This window comes from Vigna radiata, chromosome 8 (genome assembly GCF_000741045.1).
Source record: "Vigna radiata var. radiata cultivar VC1973A chromosome 8, Vradiata_ver6, whole genome shotgun sequence".
Lineage (NCBI taxonomy): Eukaryota > Viridiplantae > Streptophyta > Magnoliopsida > Fabales > Fabaceae > Vigna > Vigna radiata.
This window is the reverse complement of record NC_028358.1, coordinates 45,076,242-45,102,942: the sequence shown is the minus strand read 5'-3', so window position 1 is coordinate 45,102,942 and position 26,701 is coordinate 45,076,242. Positions and strand designations below refer to the sequence as shown.

Sequence of the window (26,701 nt, the reverse complement as noted above, 5' to 3'; positions counted from 1 at the left end):
AGAGGAAGTATATAATTGGAAAAAACTTTCATGCAGTTCTCTGATTAAAGTTACAAATTTATTTTCGTATCTTATATTTTATTAAATACATTTTATTAAGTATATATTTTCTGTGCTTGTCAACTACCATTCTGCTTTTATATATATATATATATATATAAAGGATAATGATATTTAGACAACATTTTTTTGACAATATTTAAACATTGATTATTGGTCAATTTGTGATTGGTCAAAAATTATTTCACAATCAATAATAATAATCATAAACACTATTGTGGAGTAATTTTTGACCAATCACAGATTGACACGTAATCAATGTTCAAATGTTGTCAAAAAAATGTTGTCTAAATATCATTATCCATATATATAAAAGGTGCGTTGTGGTTCTGCAGATGCGTTTCATACTGTCAAACACTTTTGATTCATTTGGTTTTTGTCAACATTTCATTTATTTAAATTAAATGCTTCGTTTAGTTTTGGTCATAATTAACGGATTTTGGTGTCATTCTCATTATTCACAAAACCATAAAATTAGGCTATAATTGAAATATTAATAGTATTTCATAAAATTATTAATTAAGATAACTGACAAAAAAAAATGTAAAATGATGAAGATAGGTTATTATGTAATGGAAAATAACAGTAGTAAAGAGGATTTTTTTTGTGTGGTCAAATTATTATTATTTTTATAGTTTCTAAATTAACATAATTATCTGGCTATCTTTTTAACTGCCTGTTTGTTTGACTTTAATTATGTTTTTTAAAAAAATAATCATTTTAATAATAAATAAATAAATACACATACAGTGTGTGTATTTCTAGTCGTACTTCAAGAAAGTAGAATAATTCAAAAACAGAAAAACATCATAAAAGTGTGTATTACAAATTTATTTTCGCATTTTGCATTTTATTAAATACATTATATATTAAGTAAAATTGTAAATATTATCGGACGACACATACCACACTGTAGCAGAAGATCGTGAGAACAAATCGTAAGAAACACTTTAACATTACTTTTTAATTTTTAATGAACTTCATAATTAAGGAATTAACAGTTAAATTACTTGTCAATAGAAGCAGAAAATCTCATAATATCTCTAATTTAGCAAAGAATCGTTCCTCACTTGGAAATATCTTCCTCGTTACTATAAATTTGATCACCTATCGATTTGCAACCTCATTCATTAATTTATAACAACAAATTTCAATCAAGAATCAATTGATGGTAAGAAAATGACAACTATAAGATCGAAAGAATACTTTTCAAAGGTTGCATGCATTATTGTCAATATTCTGATACTTCCTGTGGCTGCAGCCAGTAACTAATGACTATCAAGTCAAGGAGACACAGTAGTTCTCCAGCCAGGCAGAAGCAGATTTGAGAATGCGAAGCTCACCATGTAGGAGATCTTGAGCCATTATTCTTCTAACAGCAAGTCTTTCACACAAGAGAGGGCTATGACAAGAACCCAGTGACTGTACAACAGTGTAAAAAAAAATATTATATCAATCAGTGAGGCCTTTGAATAATGGCTTTGAATAAATTAAAAAATAATGACAAATGAAGCAAGCATTTTAATACTCTTTATATTTTGATTAGCTTAACAATCTCAAAATATCAAATATGATAAAATGGTCCTGGCCCACCCAAACACATTTTTCTCTCAACTTGCTACTGATTCTGTAACCACCATGTTTGGATGTTTAAACCAATCATACAGATATACATACAATCATGTATATATATATATCTATATATATATATATATAGAGAGAGAGAGAGAAAGAGATGAAGTCCTAATTTTTACCATAATAATCGCATTGCGCTCCTCAATTAATTGGATAAATACTGATAACAACATCAGGTGTGCTTCTATCTCTTTGCTGATATCCTTTAAAGGGCGCCTAGCCAGCCTGCCATCATTTTGAGTAGCTTCCTCGACCAAATCGTCAAGTTCTGATTTTTTTTCATCAGTAAAAGTTCCCAAGTGTACCAGTTTTTTTATGGGAAGAAATGTAACAACCATTATTGCATTAGTAAAACTAAATAAATGAGATTTTAGATGCGTTCTTTGATAAAAATTCCAAGCGAATACAGTTTCGGCATAGCTTGTATAACAAGTGTGCCATTTTCTTGGCGGGAAGAATTGTACACATTATTGCATCAATAAAACTAAATAAACAAGATTTTGTGCGCACCCTGAGATGTGGTACAAGAAAGAACACGAGCAAGCGCACGAAGTGACTGTGGAAGACCCTTCCCTTTTCCTCTATCCGACTTCACCTCCCTACGTTATTACAGCCTCCATCAGACAGCCAAATACTACCAAGTATATTATAAGAAAAAATTTAGTGAAACCATACCAAAAATCCTACATTATCAAACAAAAAACTATGGAAAAGGGTTCAACTGTTTGCATTCACATTTCATAGAGCGAGACACATAAAACTGAAAATGGGTACAGGTGACAGTGCCGTGACTCGTGAAGTGAAACATGGAAAATAGATCAAAATAATATTGCAAATTAACCATTGAAGATAAATAGGTTGGGATATTGTATGTGCCCAATATGGGCTTAAAAGGGAAGGTGGACGCACGTGATATATATTCATTGCTTTGCTTTGTGGAAAGTAAGCACTGTATTCATGAGTAACAAGGGCAATTTGGATCCACAAAGCAAAAAGCATTCTATTATGTCGGTAAGAGAACCCAATACCAAGAACCATCATACAAAAAATGGACTGTATTATCTAAATGATTCTGAAAAACAAATAACAAATTAGGAATGGCACAAACTTAATACTGAAGGTATTCGCTGGATATGTCAAGTCCTCCATATCTTCAGGATGAGGTACAATGTTTCGTTGCAAGAGTTCCAACTTCATGTCATGCAAAGGGTCATGTTTAGGTACATCAAACTGGACCTTAACCTGGGAATTGTTACCATTATCAATCAAGGATAGCTGATACGATCATAAAAAATAAAGCAACAAGCCAGAGGACCAAAAAAACATATCAGCTCACATTCTATAACTACCAATCCAATTGCAAGGATATAACCTGATCGTAAATGTTGTATGGAATTGAAAAACCAAAGTCCAGCAGTAGTGTAGCATTTGAAAACTTTCCATATCTTATTAGGACCTAAAACAAATAAGAAAACCCCTAGACCCATGTGAAAAATTTTACAATTGAGAATCAATATGCATCATTAAATTCAAGCAATTAATACATCAACTAAAATTTACTGAAGTCTATTTTTTTTTACGAGAAAACCAAACGTATTAAAGTGGATGATTGCTTTATTAGAGATAAAATTCTTCCTAGTTGTATGGTGACTAGTTACACAATCTGACATTTTCACAAGTTTAGGGGCCACAAGTTGAGTCTATTTTTAACAAACTTGGGGCTTATAATTCATAAGCTCCAATTTGAAAGGGAAATGCTAATATATAATAGATCATATACTCATTTTGTAAATGTATCTTTACCTATCTATCTACAACATGTGCATATGCGTATGTGCAGTATATTGCTGTAACCCTTTTACTAAGATAATAAAATCATTTTTCACAATATTTTCTCTCTCTTTTCTCAAATTTTATAGAACAAACTAAGTAATGCTAGTTGTTTAAGATGAACTTTTCAGGAATGGTGTCACTGATTAATTCCATTGAGTAAAAGAAGGGAAAAGCTGAAACCTAAATTTTTTGTAATAAATTCCAGCTCACGAAAACTTAACAATATAAATTGGTAGCACAATAGTCAATGACCTGTTCACCAGGGGCATAGTCACGATCAGCAATAATCTGCACAGAATTGACAAAATTAAATTAAAATTCAAGTGCATGAGTTTAAAAGCGTGTGTGTGCATGTGTTAGGTGGTGTAGTTTTTCTCATTTGATTTGGATACAGAGTCTTATTGCAGCAGGACTTTGCTACTCGAATACTGGACTTGATTATCAGTTCATGCTTTGCATTTTATTTTTATTTTTTTACCTTTAAAGATTTCTGCTGTAAGTACACCAAAATATAACCCCATACCATACGTAATGGGACAAAGTGGAAAAAAAAAAATGGACTGAGAGATAGAGAGAGATCAAACTTCTGAGCATTGTTTGTCTGAGATACAAGGCAATAACCAGTGATAGACTAGATACAATAGCCATTTTAATCAAGCTCCAATAACCAATGATAGACTAGATACAAGGCAGGAATGTGTGCGTGTGTGTCTAAGAGAGAGAGAGAGAGATCAAACTTCTGAGCATTGTTTGTCGTCATCACTCATTACAATTGCTTCTGAAAGTCCATCATGGTTTAAGAAATCTGCAAATGGAATCTATAAAAATATTAAAAAACTAATTACGGACCAACCATAAAATATAATAGAAGTCTACATACAGTAGCAATACCAGAGCTAAACCCTTTGTGCTTCCCCATGCTCGAGAACCAACTGGAAACTCAACATTAAAGTAATCAAATAGAACTAAAAATGGGTTTCATATTCAAAACAACATAATAATAAATGAGGTTTATCAACACCTTCAAAATCCAGTCAGAGTAAAAGATCAGGCAGATTATAAAAGGTCAAAAGACGATCAGCTACAAAGACTCAAAATCCCCAGCATCTATTACAGGAAGTCTCTAAGGAATAACCAAAAAAATGCTCCAAACAGAAGCCACATGGACTAAATATTACACCCATTGACAATCCTGCCCATTTTGTCAAACAACACTACAGATGGTGATCAAGAACTTAAGTAGATTATGGTAAAATAATTCTCAAAATTATTCTGATCAGATTGCATAATCAAATGTTTGACGAAAGATAAATTAAACCAGAAACTGGGATAATATTGGATCGTTTTCTCATTTTAATTATTGAAAAATCAGATAAAGCTGGAATGAGACAGTCAAAACACAAAATGAGAGATGTCAAGAAGAGTAAGAAGATATAATAATACACAAAAAGCAAAACATCAATAGTTGAGAGTATTTTACAAAACAAGTTAAATCTTAACAACAAAAAGTAAACCATACAGCCACCTTCAAAACTAATTATCAAAATTATCAAACTTATTATAGCTAATGATATAAAAACAAACTTGAATTAACAACCCTCAAATTGACCAAAGTCAAACTTACATGCAGTTCCTTGTATTACCACACATGAAAGATCATATAAAATCATTGTACCCTATGAAGTGAACATACAATGGAAGCACAAACTTTGCAAGTGTTTGTTTTACCTAGTGTGCATGCATGCATGAAGTCCTTGAAGGTAAAATCTTCAAAACTTAGATGGAAAGATTCAAAAACCTGAATTAGGAGGACAAATTCAATATAATCAGTCTCCAAAACAGCAAACTTAATTTATTTAGCCACTCATATGAAAATAATACTTTGACCCAAACACCTATTGCATTGTAAAAGAAAACAATAAATTTATTTATTCTGACAGATAAAAGCTTTTGAGTTTCTATTGATAAAAGTACTCACTTCATCATCTCATGACTTCTCATACACCAAAAGAAGCTAATGTTCTTCTGTATATTTTTTGGGATTTTAATTCCCCTCTATTTTGTGACAAGGTTTCTTGTCCTATAATATTTCCTCCAAAGCAAAATATGTTTTGCTTTATCCCAGGATAGATGATAATAATAATAATAAATAAAAAATAAAAAATAAAAACCGGAGTCAACTGCATACTTAAAATTAAAAATGAAATGACATACTAACCTAGGTAAAAATATGTTTTATTTCCAACAAATGGCAGAAACCTAGTGTTGCAAACACAATAGCCTAAAATTTCTAACAATAATATATTGAGTCACAACTTGAACATTTAAAAGTAGATAATGATAAAAAGTATTTACACGCTTGATTGTCAAAAAATCCTTTTCAATTTGAGATTTATGGTCAATAGTTTCTTGATAAACTGAACTTGGACGAATCAACTCCAGCTCACTTTCATTCCAAAATACCTGGTCCAAACAAAAAGGCTCAAAAATCAACCCACAGTAAGTAAAGGTCTTTGTGACTATTCTCCAAGTCTAAAAACTGTATACAAAGTAGGTATTAACTATTTCAAAAGAATAATTGCGGAAACAAACGAATAGTAAGAACTATTTCAAACCCTAAAATTGGTACATGAGCAAAGTGGCCGTTAATTTCAGAAAAGAGAAATAGATTCTACAGAAATACCATACATTAGAAGAGCATTTTGGCCAAGAAAACTTACCGTATTGTGTTGCTCCCCTTGCTGTGGAAGACGGCTGATATAAGGATGCCATTCAGAACCCTATCATTCAGACAAAGATGTTATAGATTTAGTTTGCTCTAAGCAAACTATGTCATACGTCTCAGAGAATATACGGCAAGGTATTCGTTAGCTGGCTTCTATAGATTTTCTCTTTAACACATTGCTTTTCAGTTTCATACTTTTGTTCAGGGGAATTTCATATACAGCCCTGTCTCTGTAGTTTTCTTTTACCCTTTGTCTTGATGTATTTCTTATTAAATTAAAAGAACTCCAAGCTAAATATAGCTATACAAAATTTGAGCTCAAAAGCTCCTAAAATTGAGATGAAAATCATATGAAGCAAAGTAATAAGGTTTACCTGACCCATTTTCTTCTCAATGAGAATAACAATAGCAAGTTTCGCAATATCTCCCACTTCCTCACCGATCAAAGATTTGATTTCAGGAGGGAGATTATCCGCAGTTATTTGCTGCAATACCAATTATGAATACCGTCAAGAGCAAGCGGTCATTGCAACATGTGTAAGTAGTGGCATAACATAACATTCGAGCACAACTTAGAATGCGAAGCATACCACTCTGTAAGGAACCTTTAAAATACAATCTCCAGTTTGTATTGTCTTGGAAGCAAACAGAGACCTATCAAGGGATACGACAAGAGAGTCAACAAATGTTTTAATAAATTATAATATACTGAGAAAAAAAACGCTTCCACATTTCATTTTGAGTTGTGAAGAATCTTATCCTGGAACAAGTGACCCCAAGATAATTGCCAATGTCATTTGAATACAATTGAACGAGTAAGACGAACCTTCCATAAGAAGATTTCCCAATGAAAAGTGAGGAAGAAACTGCAGAATCAGCTTTCCGCTCCAACCACGGCAAAAAATCGTGACAATTGGCAGAAAACTAGTGTTGGGGTGAGAGGAAAAGGATTGAGAAAAATATGAATATGAGTTATTAATTTAATATAGAAAGAGGAATTTGAAGTGAACCTGAGGTTTTGACAGAGAGAAAGAACAGAAGCTAAGGTGGAGACAACGAAGAGACCGCCGCAAGCTTGCAGTTACCGTGAGAGCTCGAAATGGCATTGCTCGACTTCGAATGGCCGCGTGGCCATGCCCTCTCTTTAGCTCACTCATCTGCTGCAAATGCATTCAGTCTATTTTATAATCTGATTATCCTATTACACTTGTGTTATTCTTGATTTTGTTCTAATCATTTTTAACATAATTATATTTGCTATAAATTATATATAAATAATAGTTTAAGTAGAGTTCTCATGATATATTGTAATAAATAAGCTAATTTATGTCTTTATGAGTAATAGGTTTAAAAAAAATTGAAATTTGATAAGGTTAATTTTAAGTCTGTCTCTGTAAATATTCTATTTATCTAACTTTGAATTTTTAGTAATTCGGATTAGTTTATCAATCAATCTAATTTTTTTTTATTATATTTAGAATTTAAAATGATTTTAAATTATATTTTGATTATATTATATATTTTTTATTTTAAATTATGTTTAAAGTTTAATATTAGACTAAAATTTATTTATATTTAAATTAAAGAAAAATTATTATTTTTTATTTGAAAAAAAAAAACTTGTAATTAAATCAGTCAACTTATTTAATTTGTAAATTCTTTATGAATCATATCGAATTTGATTTTTTTTATTCACTAATAAGTAAATTAAATTTGATTAATTTAATAAATAATCAATAATCTGTAATGAATCAAACTGAATTAAATCATATCAAACTAAATGATCATTTTGACAATATTAAGTTTAAGACAATGAAATTAAAAAAGAAAAAAAATTATAATGTAAAAAGTAAAATTGAATGTAATTATTTTATAAAATTTACTAATTAATTTTTAGTCTGTTTTGAGTTAATGATTTTTATTACATACAACAAGTTTTTGTAAAGATCCTAATCATTAAAAAATTTTGTAACAAAATATTGTGTGTAAATATCTAAAGTTAATGAGAATACAAATCAACTGTATTAATAAAGAAATCAACTTTTGAAAATTTTTTATAGACTCAAAACATAAATAAATCTTTGATTTGTTTTATTGTCATGTAATATTAAAGTGTATCTTGTCACTCAAATTATGTCGGAAAACCTTACGAATGTTCAATGTGGTTTCAAACAAAATATATGTAAAAATAAAATATTAAAGAGAATATAAGATTGATTTGTAGTAATTTAAAAGAAAAAATAAATAAAAAGTGAGATGATTTGGTTTTAAGGAAAAATAGTTTTTTTTAAAGAGAGAAATAATTAATATTTGGTTTAATAGGTTCATAGGTCCTATATTTGGAGGTTTGTTTCAATTAGGTCCTTCAATTTTGGAAGTGATCAATTAGGTTTTTAATTGTGTCAATTTGATTCAACAGAACTCTTTCCGTTAAAAGCAGATAACGTCGTGAAGTTTAGCAACATGTGGTACTCTGACGTTTCCAGGTGGCTGAGTTTTAAGTACATAGGTGGATTAAAAGATTTTAAAATTATTGACAAATAAATTAATAAATGAAAATAAATAAAAAATGAAATTAGTAAACAAAATAAAACATTGTTTCCTATGTTGGGATCATTGGTCGTGTTTGAGAAATTGAGGAAAGCTGCAAGTTAGGGTTCGTTGGTGGAAATGACATTCTGCTTGCATTTGCGAAGTTAGGGTTCGTTGCCTGAGAAATTATTTAGACATAAGCCTTCGTCCTTGTAGTTCTGCGACGCGGGTGGGTGTAGTGGTTGTGGTTGTTGTTGTTCGAAGACAATGTCGAAGGAGCACTCTTGCTATTCATCGAGTTGCAGTGCTAGGCGGAAGGAAAATGGTACGTCTTCACCAATCTGCTACTGTGGTCAGAGTTGTGTGGTGAGAACTGCCAAAACTACGAAGAATCTGTTCAAAAGTGGATGAAAGTGCTGATGTTGTTGGTGTCTGTTTTATGTGTAATAGAGATAGTTTTAGTTTCAATGTTGATGATGAAGGGATGAATTCTTGTAACTTTGTTGTAGGTTTGGTCTGTTGTAATCAAATTAATGAAATAAATGAAGTGGAAGAGTTGTTATAAATTTAGCCTACTCTTGAGCTGATATTTTTGTTTCCTGCATGTTTCAGTGTCCCTTTTATGCGTAAATATTTTTCTTGTTTTCCTTTATATCTTGTTGCAATCTAAATCAGACAGTCTTAGTTCACATAGTAATTTAACCCAAACACTTTAGCTATGGGTAAAAATACCAAACAGCAAGCAACAAGCAAAAGATAATGGTATCTTTTCTTCATCATTACAAGGTATAAAGGTTCAACATCACATAGATTCAAAATCAGAATCTTTTTACATCCTTACAAATGTCACATCTTTTTTGTATACCATCCTTCCTCATTTTTGTTTTGTCCCTGACTAACTCTCATTCATGCAATCTTCTTTTCTTCTTGAGCCTCCCTTCTTCTTGGGCCTCCCTGGCAGTGTTCTCTTTTTTGGAGGGAACACTTCATTATATGAGGTAATCTGCCACATATGCTCACCATTAATTGGATAAACAATGGAAGAGTACATTGCTACACCTCCAACGATCTTCGCGAAACTCTCTTCCACGTGATTATGCAACGACCTTCGCGAAACTCTCTTCCACGTGCTACACTGCCAAAAATTACCTGCTTCAAGTCAAAACCACCAATAGATCACTACAATAATATGGAACGAACCCTAACTTCTCACGCAAAAACGATGCTCACCAAATGTCAGCAAATTGACAAACCCAGATAACGAACCCTAACTTGCACCTTTCCCCAATTTCGCAGACACCACCAATGACCCCAGATTAGGAAACAATGTTTTAATATGTTTAGTAATTTCATTTATTAATTTGTTTTCATTTATTAATTTATTTGCCAATATTTTAAAAACTTTTTAATCCACGTATGCACTTAAAAGTCAACCACTTGGAAGCGTCAGCATCCCACATGTTGTTAAACTTCACGGCGTTATCTGCTTTTAATGGAAAGGGTTCTATTGAATCAAATTGACACAATTAGGGATCTAATTGATCACTTCCAAAATTGAAGGACCTAATTGAAACAAATTTTCAAATATAGGGACCTACGAATCTATTAAACCTTAATATTTTATTAAAATTGTGATGGACTGAGAGAGAAAGACATTGGTGATGAATTTTAAAGAAAAAGAATTATGAAAATAGGAAATAAAGGTTGAGAAAGAAGAATGTGAGTGTAAATAGTTCCAACCAAAAAAAGCATATTCCTTCTCCACTTTACTAGTTGTACTCCATTTGCCTTCCATGAGAAACAGCTGTATGGTCATTTTTTCTTTGCATATAATATGATACCTTTATGTCAATGAAGTTGATTATTCAAAGTAAAACTCTAACATCATCTTTATTTTTATATTTTAGATGATATAAAAATTTTGTCACATTTTTATTTTTTCACACACACACGTGTATGTATATATATATATATATATATATATATATATATATATATATATATATATAATTTCAAATAATAGTTAGATATTTTTATAAAAAATAAAAAACACAACAAATAAAAATATAATATCATTAAATATTTAATATGAAAATGATACAATGTTAAACATTATAACAAAAATTATAATTATATAAATCCTATTAGCAAAAAATGTTTCAAGAGTTCTTGTTTTAAGTAATGTTGAATTTAAGAGATAGAGGCTGAATATTGTTGAAGCTTTGTAATTTATATATTTTACTCAAATTAGTAGAAGAATAGTCAAAAAGCATGACTCTGGGATGATAGAAAAGTTTTATTTTAACAAATGAGACATAATTGATTATGATCTCCATTGTTATAGTTGTTAGATAAAATATTTTTTAAACGTAGAATAATCAATTATAGTATGATAAATGATAATTGATTATATATTTTGAAATAGTTTTTTAGCAAATGATAGTCATTTATGATAATTATTTATCAGAGAAGGAAAATATTTTTAAAATAGTTTATGGAATAATCAATTGATAATTGATTATTGATGGTAATTAGACAAAGACTCTTTAGTTTTTTTACATAATTTTCAAATCAAGATTAAGGATTTATAAATAATTTTTCTAAATCTAATTAAAAATAATTACTCAAAAGTTTAAGAGTTATGTAATAAAAAAACTCTTTGTGTTTGTGAAAATGAGATTTAAAAAACTTAGTGTAGGTAAAGCGGAAAAATGTGTCTTGTGATTGAGTATTGCTGTTGTTAAAAAAGTTACTAAAAAAGGTATTTATCATTTGTGTGTAAAAAGAAACGTTCATCCTTTACGTGTTAAAAGACATATAACATTAAATTTATTATCTGATAAATTGTTGATTTTTTTAGTGATTAAAAAGATTAACAATGTAGAATTTTTTTATATGAATCAATATAAAATTATTTTTAGTTCACTTTGCAATGCAATTCAATAAACTAGTCCAACATTCACCTTTCTTATTATAAGACCAAATTGTTGCAACAATCTTCAAAATTTGTCAACTTTTAGCAATTAAAATTGTTCCTAATTTATTGCTAAAACAGAAGTTACTACAAAAAGAACTTTGCTATATGCATGCCTAATTGATTTTTTCCAAACACCAAAGTTATATCTCACATTATTTATCAGGTTTAACACATTATACCAAAGTTTGACAAATTTGGATTTGCCTATATAACACATTATCAGAGTTCGGAATTTCAAAATCACACTCTCATCACAAATAGTGCACGAAAGTTCAATTTTTATAAACTGAACTAAAAACTAACATAATTAATTTTTTTATAAATTAAATTAATTTTTAAAATATAATATAATATGATTAACTATAATTTAATATAATTAATAAATTTTATCCAAACCTACTTCGGATCATATTTGAAAAGCAATTACTTCAAAATAAAAATACAAATTATCAAGTAAAGCTAATTAAGTTCTCGAGTAACATTAATTTAAAATGCAATGTAATTTTATTTAATATATATATATATATATATATATATATATATATATATATATGACTTTTAAAGTTATTTTAAGCTATTTTTTAAGTATTTTTCTTTAAAGTATAATATAGGATAAATTTATTGAAAATTATGTACTTTTGGGAAAATGCAAATAATACATTAAAAACCACAAAAAGATTGTTTAAAAATTTATTATAAAGAACTCCTGTTGAAAAACAATAACGCAAACTACATATAAGAAACAAGTAATGTGCTTTACCTAACTTTTGAATAAGCATCTTAAGTTGAATTTCTTCTTAAGTTATCCTAAAGATAAAAATAGAAAAAATGTATAAATTTAAAATAAATATACCCATAAATCAAAATAAAAAAAATTATTATTTTTTAAATAACTTACACAATTTAACTTATATATGGTTTGAATTTATAAAAAAAATCATTTATAGACAAATATTTGTATTTTGTTCTTACAATAAATATATAAAAGAAGTTTTTCAATCATATATAAAAAACATTTAATTTAAAATATCATTGATATTATCTATCATTAAAATATTATGAATTTTGTTTTAAATATATTCCCAAGCACATGTCACCTAAGGAAGGCACAAAATGCACAATTATCCATTTATAATTGCCATACAAATATGTATGACAAGAAGGTGGGATCAATGCATATATAATAATCTCATCTCATTTTCAAACAAAAATGGACTTTAATTTTTTAATTTTTTATATACATTAGTATGAATTTTTTGTCTCATTTTATTTTTATTAAAAATAAATATACTTATATTTGAGTTTGTACATATTATTTTATTTTTTCAAATATTAAATATTTTTTTTTATAAAAATAAGAATTACAGTAAATAAAATTTGATACTAGCAAATATTTAATATAAAAACATATCTTTTTTAATATTAAATAGCAAGATCAAAGTTATAATTGAATAAATATTAATAATAATATTTAAATAAAAATAATAATTACAAAAATAATATAAGAAATATTAAATATACATTTTAAAAGTAAGTTACTAAATTAGGAATAAAAATATTAATTTAAAATTTCAAATTACCTGATAAACAAATATATCAATACAGAAATAGACAAGACATATACATCCTAACCTGATTTTATTTAAAAAATCGAGTACTGTTGATTTTTATATCCATACTTAAATGCAAACTTTTCTATAAAAATAGAACATATTAAAATAATGCCACTACGAAAATTCACATAAAATTATTTTCAATGATGTTTACACTCTATTATTTGAAATATATATATATATATATATATATATATATATATATAATATAAATTTTTCATAGATTAATGTATTTATTTTATTTATTTACAATTAGCATAATTTAGTCCATAATGTATAAAAGAATTGAAATAAATTTAGGGTTAAATATGTTTTTAAGTCCCTATACTTTGAGGTCGATTTTGGTTTTAGTCTATTTTTAAATTAATGTACAATTTAGTCTTTCAACTCTAGAAAACTCTGGTTTTAGTCTTTTTTTACTAAATTTTTTTAACTTTATTTGTTGTTTCAAACACGTTTCTCAGTTAACATTGAAGCAAAAATGTGTCAAACAGTGTAAACAATCCAAATACTATAATGAAACAGTGTAAACAATCCAAATTTATATTATATATATATATAATATAAATTTTCATAGATTAATGTATTTATTTTATTTATTTACAATTAGCATAATTTAGTCCATAATGTATAAAAGAATTGAAATAAATTTAGGGTTAAATATGTTTTTAAGTCCCTATACTTTGAGGTCGATTTTGGTTTTAGTCTATTTTTAAATTAATGTACAATTTAGTCTTTCAACTCTAGAAAACTCTGGTTTTAGTCTTTTTTTACTAAATTTTTTTAACTTTATTTGTTGTTTCAAACACGTTTCTCAGTTAACATTGAAGCAAAAATGTGTCAAACAGTGTCAAACAGTGTAAACAATCCAAATACTATAATGTTAACATTGAAGCAAAAATGTGTCAAACAGTGTCAAACAGTGTAAACAATTCAAATACTATAATGAAACGTGTTTGAAACAACAAATAAAGTTAAAAAAATTTAGTAAAAAAGACTAAAACCAGAATTTTCTAAAGTTAAAGAACTAAATTGTACCATAGTTTGAAAATGGACTAAAACCAAAATTGCCTCAAAATATAGAGACTAAAAACATATTTAACTCATAAATTTACATTAAAAAGTGAAGGTATCTAAACTACAATTATTTTAATTGTTTTAATACAGCAATATAATATAGGAAGCAGCCATGATAAAAAAATACTCAAATTTTATAAGTATCATAAATAATAATTTATAGTAAAAGTAAATAATATTTATAAAAGATGAAAAAATAATATCCCATTAGGCCCAATAATAATAACTAACATCAGTTAACAAGTACAAATATCTGAAACAAAATCAACCACAACAAAAAAATAGAAAGTTAATATCTTTTTATGCATTAAAGATTATAATATAATAACATACAAATATCAAAAGCGGTTATTTAATAATTTTAACATAAAACAAACATTTATTGATATAAACATTTTAAAAAACATATTTATGATAAAGTTTAATTACGAGTATAGTAGCAAGTAATTTAAAACTTTATGCAAATTGGTAGTATTTTTTTATACGAATTATTATAAAGTGACGTTTTTGGACAACTTGCAGGATACTTTATTCTTGGTCCATTGAAGATTGAAATAAACAAAGTGATAACGAAATTAGATTAAATATTGAAGGAAGGAGACAGGAAGGTCCAGTTGCCAGTGGGAAAGAACCACAATAAAAGTCGCCACTTTAAATCGGACGGAAGAGAGAAAAGGGTAGAAAATCAACAGCGGAGAAAGAGCCACGTGGAAGAAGATAACACATGGCGATACGTTAGTTGATGCGTCACGTCGGTGGAATAGAATATATAGAAACGAAGATAAGCTTCCCTTTTCACAAAGTCAATAAAATCAGCATAAAACCGCAAACCCTAATTTTTTCTCTCTAGATAGATACACACAGAAGAAAGAAAGAGATTAGAGATAGAGAGAGAAAGAGATTCCTTTTATCTCTTTCTCGCTCGTTGGTTTCACACTTTGGTTGTTGTGTCGTGGAAGTTGCAGAGCTTGACCTCAACCCACACCAAACCAAACCCCTTTGTTTTCTTTACCTTTTTTTTCCACAACCAATCGGGGTTCAGGTATCTCTTCGTCTTTATCAACTTCTTCTTCTTCGCTTTCTTCGTCGTCTAAGATCTGGCGTTTTTGTTTGCTCCTCCTTGAATTTTCCGTGCCCTGCGATTCTGTTTTTTTTTTTTTTTTTTGCGATGATGCCATGCCCTATACTTTATTACTTTCGTTTATAGGTCTTGGTCTAAGTCTAGATCTGATTCCACGCCAGAGACCCCTTTATACGCTTTCACGGTTCTCTCGGTTCAAGGTCATTATTCTAACTTTGCAGTTGAAAGGGGTTCTTCCTGGGTTTCTGCTTGATTTGTTGAAAGACGATGATGAAATCGAGTGGATCTTTTTTCGTCTTTTGATTGACTCTCTTTTGGTGAATTTTGGCCTTGTTGGCTGTTTTATGGTGGATCTTTTCATGGTAATTTGCTTTGGATTGTGCTTTCCGCTTGTTGTCTGCGTGTTTTGAGGTGATTTCGAAGTGTTTATTGGGACTGGTGTGGAGTTTGTTTATTATGATTGTATGGGGCAATTAATTTTGGATCTAAGGTAACTTTACGAAGGGATTTGGTTGACCAGAGGCTTAATTAAATTTGCACACATATTTTGTTAAATTGTTTTTTGCTTTGACAGCATCCAGTAATCTGTCCAAGGGAGTTTACGATCTTGTGTCTTTGTGTTGTGTTTTGCAGGTTGACGCCACTTTTTTGTCTTTACCTTGGAAGTGAGAGTAAGGCTAGGATTGTTTTACTCGGAAAGGAGAAGCTTTTTAGAGGATATATATGCCTACCGATGGTTAATTCAGTGCCTGGTTTTTGTAGCCTACTTCAATAATTTTGTTGAGGATTTTGCTATTCAATCGTAATAACTAAAGTTTAAAAGAAGGGTTTTTGACTTGTGAGCTTTTTAGAAGACTACTTTGGAGTCATGCCTGTTTCAGGACATGAAGAGGTGTTTATTTCCTTTCTGATTTACAGCTAACTACGATTAGAGAAGCATGCCAATTTGTTCTTTTTTGGATATTGATTACTTGATCTTCTATTGACAGACCGGGGTAAAGTCCTATGCTGGGCAATTTAGTGGTTTAATTGCAGGTGTGCCTATCAAGAAAAGGAGGTTTCCTTCGTTTCAGCCTTCTTCCTCACCTGTGTCTGAGGAACCATGTTCTCTCTCTGAAGAAACTGAGTTACAACGTAAAGAAAATTCAAGCACTTCTCAAGGATCAACTTTATCAAATGCCAGTATTGCAGGTGCACCAATCAAGAAAAGAAGGTTTCCGTTTATTCAGCCTTTTTCTTCCTCTTTGGAAGAGGCTTCACGTTCAGAAGAAAGTGATGCCTTACGGAAGGAACATTCAAGCACCTCACCGGGTTCAACTCTTTCTACCAGCTCTTCTAGTTTATCTGATGCTAATGGAATCCCTGCGCTTGAAGATAAGAAAGCCGGTACTGATGCTACCAATGCGAACACGGGGCAAAGCAACTCTTGCTTCCTTATACCGAAACTTGAGGAACCAAACCTTGGTACGCAATCGTGTACTTTGGATGTCAGGGATAGCAAAGAGACTGTGCTACTCAGTAAAGACAGCAATAAAAAGTTGGAACCCCAAATTATCAAGGGCAACCCTGAACTCTTATTGGCTGCAAAGGAAGGTCTTGCTCTTAGCATTGGAACTGAAGTGAGCAAGCAAAATGTCAAAGATATTTGTAGAAAAGAGAGTCCTTTAGTTTCAGGAAGTACTAGTTTATCTTTAAGCTTAGAGGATCACCTCTTTCCAGCTGTTGAAAGTGTGGAGAATGACAAGAGTCGCTTAAAAATAGAGAAATCGGAATCTGTCTCACTGGAATTATCTTTAAGCAAGGAAGACTGCAGTTCTCACAGTTTAAATACTGATGCTAAAACTGATAGGAACAAGACTCCTGTTCATTCTAACAGGGCAAACTGGGATCTTAATACGACAATGGATGCATGGGAAGAATCTGGGACTGAAGCTGGCTTGGTTAAAACATGTGTTGATGGGCTGAAAATTACTGAAAATTTAGTTGTTGAAAAGCAGTTAATGTGCTCTACAGGGATGACCCGACCAACAAATGTTCTATCTGTGAAGCCAGTGTGTGAAGAGAGTCAGAAAAAAGATTTCAGTTTTCCATCTGCGATGTGTGGACAACAATTTAAATTTGGTGACTCCAGTAATCTATCTCTTACTCCTTTTCTTCAGAAATATACTGAAGAGCCCTCTAAATTATCTGTTAAAATGAATTCAGGTAGTTCTATTCCCAATGTAAGTTTACCCAGTGTGGCGTCGGCAGCAGTTGATGCAAATACTTCTAGTTTTAGGTTGGTAAAGCCAGAACCGTTTGATGGGAACTTGAAAAAGGAATTGAAGGAAGCTAATACCTCTACGCCGGGTTCATTGGACAGCGTGACTGTGAAACAAGAACTATTTCCGCCTAACGTTGTAAAATGTTCAAAGTTGTCCAATGTTAGCAATTTAATGAAAGCTGATGCTGTTTCAGTTAAACAGGAAGTAGATCATACAGGTAATCAGGAAAATTCCAATGCTGCTGTGAATAAAACGGATCGGTTGGATAAAGAATTACAACAAGGATTGGATGACTCTTCTCCTTCATTGGCGATGTCTATTGTGCCTGATACATCACAAATATCTGCCGAGGCAGCTTGTCCTCAAGTGAAACCTGGGTGTACAACAGAGTTATCAGCCAGTGAAAACACAGTAAGCCAGATTGAAAATATTAGTTCTACGGATGGAGAAAATGTTGGGAAAGTTTGTCATGGAGCTTGTTTAAATTCCGAGCAAGATATCATAGAAGCAGTTACTGTGCCTGTGGTTGATAATGGTTCAGAGTTGAAAAATTCTGGTCTGAAAATTTCTTCTGCTAGTACTGAGGAAAAAAATGCTGCCAATCGTGATGCATGCAGATTGAAACTCATGAATGAGCCTCTGGCTGCTACCCGGGGCTCTGGTGAAGGCTGTGCAAGTGATGAAGAAAAGATAACCCTGTCAGGTGACATGTTGGAGGATGATTCTTATGGTTCCGATTACGAGTCAGATGAGAATCATGCTGTAACTATTCCTGTGGATACTGAGCGGTATGTTGAAGATGATGATTATGAAGATGGTGAGGTTCGGGAACCACTGGATCCTTCCATAGCAGAGGACAACATATGTGAGGTAAGAGAAGTAGAGCACCCTGACTGTAGTAACTTTGTAAATAAGCAGATGGAGAAAGGAATGGTGAGTGGTGATTGTGCTGCTCAATATCAGGTAGTGGAAAATGACAACAAGACTGCAATTCAAAGTGAAATAAATAGTGAAGATGCTATGGACATTGAAATGCACGAGAGGTCTGGTAAGGTAGTTGACAAAAATGTGTGTCTGCAAGAATCATTGGAAGACGAGAAGTCCAGCATTGCTGCTCATGGCAACAAACCAGTTAATGTTTTGCAAAAGAAAGCATTAGATCTTTTGGAAGGTAAAAACGTCTCTGAAGCTCTGGTGACAGAATCACTTTCCAATCAAGCTACTGACGGAAGCAATGGGGTTGATGTCCAATGTGCTGATGAGGTTGTCAAAACAACTGACGCTGTTAAACAAACTGATCTAGAATTGCCAAATATGGACTTGTCTGCAAATGCCAATGATGCATCCAAAGATGTTAATAATGGTGGTAATCCAGGTAGAATTATAGATCTGTCTCGAGCTACTAGTTCTTCATCCCCTGGTAAAACTAGGTCCATTTCAGGCAGATCACAACTGCCATCTCGACCTGCAAGAGATGTACTGTCTGACGCACTTGATGGGGATAAATTACAGAGAGGAAGGTATACTTTTTAGTAGTATGAATAACTTATTTCTCTTTTATCCACTGAGTTTGTTTTCGTATCCTCAAGTCGTATTCTTCTTGTTTTGATTTTCAGAGATGATGTTTATATTGATGGACCTCACAAATTTTCAAGAGAAAGACATCAGGACATGTCCCCTAGAAACTCTAGGTTGAATTTTGGGCGTGGTCGAGGAAGACTCAATAGTCGTCTAGACTCAGTTCGTAGTGAATGGGAATCTGACCGTGAATTTTCTGGCGAGTTTTATAATGGTCCAAATCAGTTCCGTGGGCCGAGGCCTAAATATGCATCTGCTTTTGCCAATACTGATCTGGAGTACAACAATGTTGCACCCGATGGCTCATATGTTGGGAATGGTCGATTAGGTAGAAAGCCAATGAGTGACGGCTCTTATATAGCACCAAGGAGGTGTTCACCAGGAGGTAGAGATGGCATCCAAATTGGTCATAGAAATCCAAGAAATATTAGTCCAAATAGATGTATTGGTGATGGTTCAGACTTGGTTGGGGTGAGACACAATGATAAATTTTTGAGAGGTTTGCCTGAGGATAACATGGATGCAATGTTCACACGGCCCCAGACATTTGAGGGAATGGATGGTCGGTTTACAAGGGGAAGTAGGAATTTTTCTTCCATGCCGAGAAGGGGCCTTCCTCGAATGCGTTCCAAATCACCCATAAGATCTAGGAGTCGCTCACCAGGACCATGGTCATCTCCAAGGAGGAGGTCTCCTAGAAGAAGATCCCCTGATGGTTTTGGTGGACATCCGGAACTAAACCACAGAAGATCACCGTTTTACAGGGTTGACAGAATGAGGTCCCCCGATCGCCCTGTTTTCCCTGCAGAGAGAGTGGTGAGGAGACATGGCTCACCCTCGTTTATGTCAAGACCTTCTAATGATATGAGGGACATCGATTCTGCCAGGGACCATGGGCATCCAAGGTCTGGTCGAATTCTAATCAGGAACCGGAGGTTTGATGTTGTAGATCCCCGGGACCGCACGGATAACGACGATGACTACTTTGGGGGGCCCATGCATTCTGGTAGGTTACTCGAGCTTAGTGGTGAAGGAAACGGTGAGGACAGAAGAAGGTTTGGAGAGAGACGAGGACCTGTGCGTACTTTCAGGCCTCCATACAATAACAACGTTGGTGAGAATTTTCACCTTAATGCTGAAGAGGGACCTAGGCACTATAGATTCTGTTCAGATGATTCAGATTTTCATGAAAGAGGAGGCAACAACATACGGGAAAGGGACTTTGACAGGCGAATGAAGGGGCGACCGGGAAATGTGCCACCACCCAGAAGAACAAGAAATATGGATGAGCAGGAAGAGAACTTCAGACATGGTGGTGGTGGTGGTGGAGGAGGAGGAGGAGGACAGGTTTGGAGTGACGACAGTTTTGATGATATTTCACGGGTGAAGAGGAAAAGATTTTGATTTCCCCCTCATAGTCTTCTTATGGATAGTACATAAGCCTCCTGCGGAATGTTGGAGGGAGTATTATGGAATTTACATTTGCTGGTTTTTCACCTACAGAATTAGAGTTAGATTATAATAATACTAATGCTCATTTTCCTTACTACCTATAGCTTTAGATTGTAAAAAGCATGCAAGCATGCGTGCGCATCATCATCAAATGTGGCAAAGATTGTAGGGGAAGAAGTAAATTATGAAATGAAGGGTTGGTGAAGGAATGAAATGAAGTGATGGAGGAAGGGTAATGTGCATGCATGCCACCCAAGCAACAGACATTTTCCTTTTTAATAATTTACTTACTGGAATGATGTTATTGGTTCTTTTCACTTTCCTGTTCCTACCAGCAATCACCAATGGGAAGTAGTACTAAAATTAAATCAAAAATTAAAGAAAGCTATATTAAATGCAGAAAAATTACATTAAATGACAGCGACCTCTAGTCTGTGGTCAATGGGAGAACCAACCCACCACAAAATTTTATTCGTTTTTATCAGTGATCACAATAATTTTATAACCACTCTGCTGTACTACTTCTTAAATTGACAGCTACTATGCCTTTTCTTCTTCCTCCTAACAGATCCAAAAAAAACATAATCTCAATTAGAAGAAAGAATAAACTTAATATTTAGAATAATTATATTTATTTTCTTTTTTCCTCATTTATTAAAATACATTTTTTTTCACCTTCTCATTATACTTTACACACACACACAATAGAAGTTGAAAAAAAAAAATGCAATTGTTACTCTTTCTCGTAAAAGTTTTTGTTTTTTGATGAATATTACTTGGTGAAGCTAAAACAAGAATGACTGTTTTTATTTTTATTTTTACATGTAAGAACAATAGGTGAAGTTTGAAATTTAAGGTAGAATAAATGAAGGAAGAATCACAAATCTATGCACAAATCTTTTATTTTTTTATTATTAGATTCAAACTAGGGCATCGTAAGAAAAGATTGATGTTCTTGATTCATAAAATATATATGGATTACGTATATAATTTGAGTTTGTTGTCTATGCAATTTATTTTCTATGAATTGTGTTTGACGAGTGCATATAATATGCTTTTGGTTTGACGTTTTACTTTTCTGCACGAATTATATTTAGTAACAAGGAAGAAAAACTTGATGTCAATTCTATTTTTAACATTTTTAATGAACATAATAAATTAACATATTCGTGATCATTGTTTCAAATGTGATTATTTTATTTAGTGGTTTTTTTTGACCAATTTACTAAAATTAAAATTAAAAAAATTATAAATATTGTTAAATCATATTAAGTTAGCACTAGTTCACTGTGTATTTTAGATTGAAATTATGTTAAGACTACATTAATTCAATTCATAACATTTTAAATTGAAGTCATGTTACTTTGTCGTAACTTAGACTAAAATCAATTTCAAATTATCATTTTAACAAAACATTAGTTTAAAATACTAAAGTGGTATTATCTTAATAGATTTTTCTTGTAATAAAATGGGTTAAATATGTTTTTAGTCCCTATATTTTGGGGCGATTTTGGTTTTAGTCTCTCTTTCAAACTAAGTTACAATTTAGTCCTTCAATTTTAGAAAACTCTGGTTTTAGTCCTTTTTAGCAAAGTTTTTTAACTTTATTTGTTGTTTCAAGCACGTTTCATTATAGTATTTGAATTGTTTACACTGTTTGATACATTTTTGTTTGAATGTTAACTGAGAAACGAGTTTGAAACGGCAAATAAAGTTAAAAAAATTTGGTAAAAAGGACTAAAACCAGAGAGTTTTCTAAAGTTGAAGGACTAAATTATACCTTAGTTTGAAAGAGGGACTAAAACCAAAATCGTCCCAAAATATAAAGACTAAAAACATATTTAACCCTAATAAGATTATATAAAAGTGACACAACTCATCTATATCTATTATTTTTTTTTTAAAGTGACTATTTTTATAAATAAAAAAAAAGTACACTAGTTTGATAAGAAAACCCGTAATAAATATAATTAAACTATAATAATATGATGTATACAAAACAAGAAAGATTAAAAGCAATTGTAACTAATTATAGTAATAAAAGGCTAAATAATTAAGAAATTCTAAATAACACGGTAGGAAAATACACACACAATTGTAATAAAGGAAAAGAACATAACTATTTACACACAAAAAAAATAAAAAAAAAAGTTATACTAGATAAATATCTGATATCTAATTAAAAATAAGTCTTACTTGAAAAAAAAAAGAAAAAAGGAAAATAGCAGTACTAATATTTGATCGGTAGATGAATAGCGAAGGCTAGGATCTGAGAAAGCGTTGATCAACGAGCAAGAGACCAAGAATGAGAGGTAGTGCTACCACTCTCTGGCGATTGGCAAGACGTGCGCGTCTTCCATTCCAGCAACCCGCGCAAGTTAGCAACAATAACACGGCGCTCTCTATCGCACGCCGCCTCTGCGCAACCGCGCCCTTTCGCCGCAATGCGTTCTCCTCTTCCCGCCATCCACCACCCTTTCGATTCTCCACCGGTTTGTCCCTTTCTTTTTCCATTTTCCTGAAATTTTCCACTGCAATTGGTTTTCATTTCTGACCTCACAGGGCAACGTAGGAGCATGTTCATCCAAACGCAGGCCACGCCCAATCCCTCCTCTCTCATGTTTTATCCCGACAAGCCTGTCATGCAGGTTGGAAGCGCCGACTTTCCTAACCCTCGCTCCGCCATGAATTCCCCCCTCGCCAAATCGCTCTTCGCAATCGACGGTCTCTTTCTTTCATTTCTTCCTTGGCTTTCCCTTTTTCATGTTTCGTTAGGGATTCTATCGGCTTCCTCCCCATTTGCCTTGCAGGCGTTACTCGCGTTTTCTTTGGATCCGATTTCGTTACCGTTACGAAATCGGAAGACGCTGCCTGGGAATTTCTGAAACCCGAGGTCTTTGCCGCTATTATGGACTTCTACTCTTCCGGTCAGCCTCTCTTTTTAGATTCTCAAGCTGCCGCCGCCATGGACACAGCTATTCACCAAGTAAGCATTTCTCGATAACTCGTGAGACTCCGTGACTTGGATTTAGTTGCAGCTTGTTAGGTATTTGTTGTGCTAGTTACCGGTTCGGATTAGCGTTTCTCGGGTGTTTAATCCTTGTAGGAGAACAATAACAGAATCCCTTGAGAAAAGAGAACTGTATCGAGGGTTCTATTCAATTCCTAATCTGGGCTTTGTTTTTTATGCGCGGTTCGCAATATTAAGTGTTAGAATTTCGAGTCTGGACCTGACTGAACTCTGAAAACTGGTTCTTGAAGCAAGTACTGCACCTCTTATCAAGGATTGGACATCTCGAGTCAGAAGTTTGTAGGATTGAACGTGTGTGGGCGGGTGATCTGTTCCTGGTCTGATATGTCCAACAGCAATCATTGGAAGAGTCTCCTATATCATCTTAGAATTTAAGGTTCTGGTTTGGAACAACATTAAAAGTTAGTTCTTCGTGTGAGAGTTGTCTTTAACTTATATACACTACTTTTTGTCATATTGATAGTAAATATGAGATCTTTAACAAATATCTTAGTTAATCATGTTATTTTAGTAAACATGCAGACAGTATTTTTAAGATTCTGTACAATGGTCTGAGTGTCCCGGAGTATGAGATTTGCCTCTGTCTTGATCTTTTAGTATATGGGAAGTTTGAGAAGGACAGAACTAAATGGTATGTATACGTGTTTCAATACAGGATGATTCTGAAACAGTCGCAATGATCAAGGAGCTGTTAGAGACTCGAATTCGGCCAGCAGTGCAAGATGATGGTGGGGACATCGTATATAGAGGTTTTGACCCGTAAGTTCCTTTTAACTTCTTTATTTTAAAATTATTGAGGAAGAGCATGGATATATTATAGACTAACTTTTTATACAACTTGAATAGAAAATGGGAAAACAGATGGTAAAACACTAACTTTATTGCACAATTCTTGGGAGGGATCCTTAGGAAATTGATAGTGCAGAAACATATTCCTCAAGTCCCAGGAAATTCTTGAGCCATTGTGATGGCTTTCCCTCCCAATCTAAAACATTCATTCCATTGCTTCCCTCGTTTTTTATACATATAACATGTCAATTGTTCTAACTAAACTAAACTACCGTCATGAATTGTCCTCAGAGCCGTTACTGACTATACTGTACTAAGTATTAATATTTGGTCAATTATCTGACTGATATTTTTACTGACTGGTATTTTATGTTGTGGATTTCTCCAGAGATACTGGAATAGTAAAACTTAAAATGCAAGGGGCATGCAGTGGTTGCCCAAGTTCATCAGTTACTCTGAAATCTGGCATTGAAAATATGCTGATGCATTATGTTCCTGAGGTAACAAATTTGACAATATCTTTCTGTGATGAGCACTGTGTATTTATTATTGTTATCGTACCTTATGGTGAACTTTATCTTCCTTTGGCATTGAATTGATCTGCATGCTCCCTGCTCATTGTCAAGTTAACTTAGACCATATTACAGTGGTAAGGTTAGGGGACTAATTAAATTAAGTTGTAAAATTTGATAATTGTATACTTTCTAATTAGATGGAGAGCATGTGATAAAACCTAAGTACTTGTGGAACCTACCTATTAAAAGCTAGTTTTAAAAGTGGATAACCAACTACTTAATACTTTACCGAATAAGGTGACCAGGGTTGCATACACCTGCCTTCCTTTCTTGGATACTACCAACTAGGAGCCTTGTACGTTGAGTCAGAATTTTCAGTTGTCTTTTTGCCACAATTGCATTAAGCTGTGGAATATGGATTATACTTACCCGTTATAAAGATTAGCTAATCCAAATTTTTCAGCAAAATTTGTAGGAGTGTAGTATCTTTTTGAGTTCAATCTCTATCCACAATTACTATAAAATAATTTACACCAATAATCAGTAAATGAATCATCAATTGATATGACTTTTAATACTGCTACTATACATAGCGGTTGATCAAACGGCAGTGGAATTTTTTTACACATTATTTATTCTATTTTCTCATTGAATTTTGTAATACAAGGACTATAGTATTTAACATTGAATTTTGTAATACAAGGACTATAGTATTTATCATTGAATTTAGTCAATGAGAATTAATAAAATGAATTTTATATGAACTATTCATTTATACTATATTTGCTTAAAGCATTATTTAATGCTGCCTCCCGCACTTACAGGTGAAAGGTGTGGAACAAGAACTGGACGCTCAGGATGATGAAGCAACCTTAAGTGGACAATTGAGTAGTTGAAATTTTGTTGTTTTTGCTCAAAACAGCTACCTGCATTTAGTCTCGTCATGCATGCATTTCACACTCAACGGAGACAATGCAACGGCAGTACGGGATAGAAACAAAAGTGAGTGTACTAAAATTATATATTTAATAAGTCGTGAGTATGATACATTGTAGTAGGCATGACATCATCATTCCAGGATAGTTGGATCTTGCTGACATAGGATGAAGGTAAATTAATAACACAATGCACAATGTCATTACAGAGAGACCAGGTGCTGTACCAATATTTTTCGGCCCCTTAGCTGTGATTCTTGGTCATTCCTTTATGTTGAGGTTGTTGGAATAGTACAAGGCACTGTTTGGGCGTTGCATGTCTTCAGACACACCCCTATTTCATCGTTGTAGTGTTGGAATATTTTATGTGCATGTCAGGGAGAACGGTAACAGGCATGGCACGTTCATGTTTCATCGCCTGTTATTGGAATTCTTGCATTGGTCCTCATACAACTCTACTACTTTTCATTAATGCTACTTTTATCCCACATTTTACATCACTTAATACATGGCCTATTTAGGTATTGGAGGTTATTTTACTGGATTAACATATGTTTTGTGTTGTGTCAATGGTGCAAATATGAGTTTGGTTTGTGGATTGCAA

The 26,701-nt window shown here is 32.3% G+C and overlaps 3 protein-coding genes across 8 annotated transcripts; 2 read left to right on the top strand and 1 right to left on the bottom strand.

Moving 5' to 3' along the window:
* Positions 1–1,126: 1,126 nt before the first annotated feature.
* Positions 1,127–7,446, bottom strand: LOC106772584 (ribosomal lysine N-methyltransferase 4). Of its 4 annotated transcripts, XM_014659083.2 has the most exons (15): positions 7,264–7,446; positions 7,080–7,177; positions 6,844–6,907; positions 6,628–6,738; positions 6,249–6,308; positions 5,884–5,991; positions 5,257–5,326; positions 4,420–4,460; positions 4,266–4,346; positions 3,781–3,816; positions 3,068–3,151; positions 2,804–2,937; positions 2,206–2,294; positions 1,815–1,963; positions 1,127–1,482 (listed from the first exon to the last, which is right to left on the bottom strand). In XM_014659083.2, the coding sequence occupies exons 1-15, from the start codon at positions 7,423–7,425 to the stop codon at positions 1,339–1,341; spliced, it is 1,431 nt and encodes a 476-aa protein (XP_014514569.2). In that variant the 5' UTR covers positions 7,426–7,446; the 3' UTR covers positions 1,127–1,338. The 4 variants fall into 4 exon arrangements, 3 of the variants coding, with proteins under 3 accessions (XP_014514569.2, XP_014514570.2, XP_014514571.2); XM_014659084.2 differs by lacking the exon at positions 3,068–3,151; XR_002669518.1 differs by lacking the exon at positions 1,127–1,482 and having other exon boundaries at positions 1,906–1,963; positions 2,206–2,329.
* Positions 7,447–15,249: 7,803 nt separating this feature from the next.
* Positions 15,250–21,144, top strand: LOC106771918. Of its 2 annotated transcripts, XM_014657969.2 has the most exons (5): positions 15,250–15,494; positions 15,660–15,895; positions 16,167–16,425; positions 16,523–19,317; positions 19,414–21,144. In XM_014657969.2, the coding sequence occupies exons 3-5, from the start codon at positions 16,402–16,404 to the stop codon at positions 20,777–20,779; spliced, it is 4,185 nt and encodes a 1,394-aa protein (XP_014513455.1). In that variant the 5' UTR covers positions 15,250–15,494; positions 15,660–15,895; positions 16,167–16,401; the 3' UTR covers positions 20,780–21,144. The 2 variants fall into 2 exon arrangements, with proteins under 2 accessions (XP_014513455.1, XP_014513454.1); XM_014657968.2 differs by lacking the exon at positions 15,660–15,895.
* Positions 21,145–23,056: 1,912 nt separating this feature from the next.
* On the top strand, positions 23,057–26,701 carry LOC106769887 (nifU-like protein 4, mitochondrial). Of its 2 annotated transcripts, XR_001376381.2 has the most exons (7): positions 23,057–23,319; positions 23,390–23,551; positions 23,638–23,813; positions 24,514–24,617; positions 25,036–25,147; positions 25,987–26,164; positions 26,307–26,701. XR_001376381.2 is itself a non-coding variant. In XM_014655679.2 (6 exons), exons 1-6 carry the CDS (start codon positions 23,133–23,135, stop codon positions 26,056–26,058), a joined length of 813 nt encoding a protein of 270 aa, XP_014511165.1. In that variant the 5' UTR covers positions 23,057–23,132; the 3' UTR covers positions 26,059–26,645. The 2 variants fall into 2 exon arrangements, 1 of the variants encoding a protein (XP_014511165.1); XM_014655679.2 differs by having other exon boundaries at positions 25,987–26,645.

Coding starts and splice junctions, on each gene's coding strand:
- LOC106772584 (XM_014659083.2), bottom strand. CDS start 7,425: ATGCATTTGCAGCAGATGAGTGAGCTAAAGAGAGGGCATGGCCACGCG. Junction 3,817..4,265: donor ACGACAAACAATGCTCAGAA/GTTTGATCTCTC, acceptor AATTCTGTGCAG/ATTATTGCTGATCGTGACTA. Junction 2,295..2,803: donor GCGAATACCTTCAGTATTAA/GTTTGTGCCATT, acceptor GTAATAACGTAG/GGAGGTGAAGTCGGATAGAG.
- LOC106771918 (XM_014657968.2), top strand. CDS start 16,402: ATGCCTGTTTCAGGACATGAAGAG. Junction 16,426..16,522: donor CTGTTTCAGGACATGAAGAG/GTGTTTATTTCC, acceptor TTCTATTGACAG/ACCGGGGTAAAGTCCTATGC. Junction 19,318..19,413: donor GATAAATTACAGAGAGGAAG/GTATACTTTTTA, acceptor TTTGATTTTCAG/AGATGATGTTTATATTGATG.
- LOC106769887 (XM_014655679.2), top strand. CDS start 23,133: ATGAGAGGTAGTGCTACCACTCTCTGGCGATTGGCAAGACGTGCGCGT. Junction 23,814..24,513: donor TGGACACAGCTATTCACCAA/GTAAGCATTTCT, acceptor GTTTCAATACAG/GATGATTCTGAAACAGTCGC. Junction 25,148..25,986: donor TGATGCATTATGTTCCTGAG/GTAACAAATTTG, acceptor CCGCACTTACAG/GTGAAAGGTGTGGAACAAGA.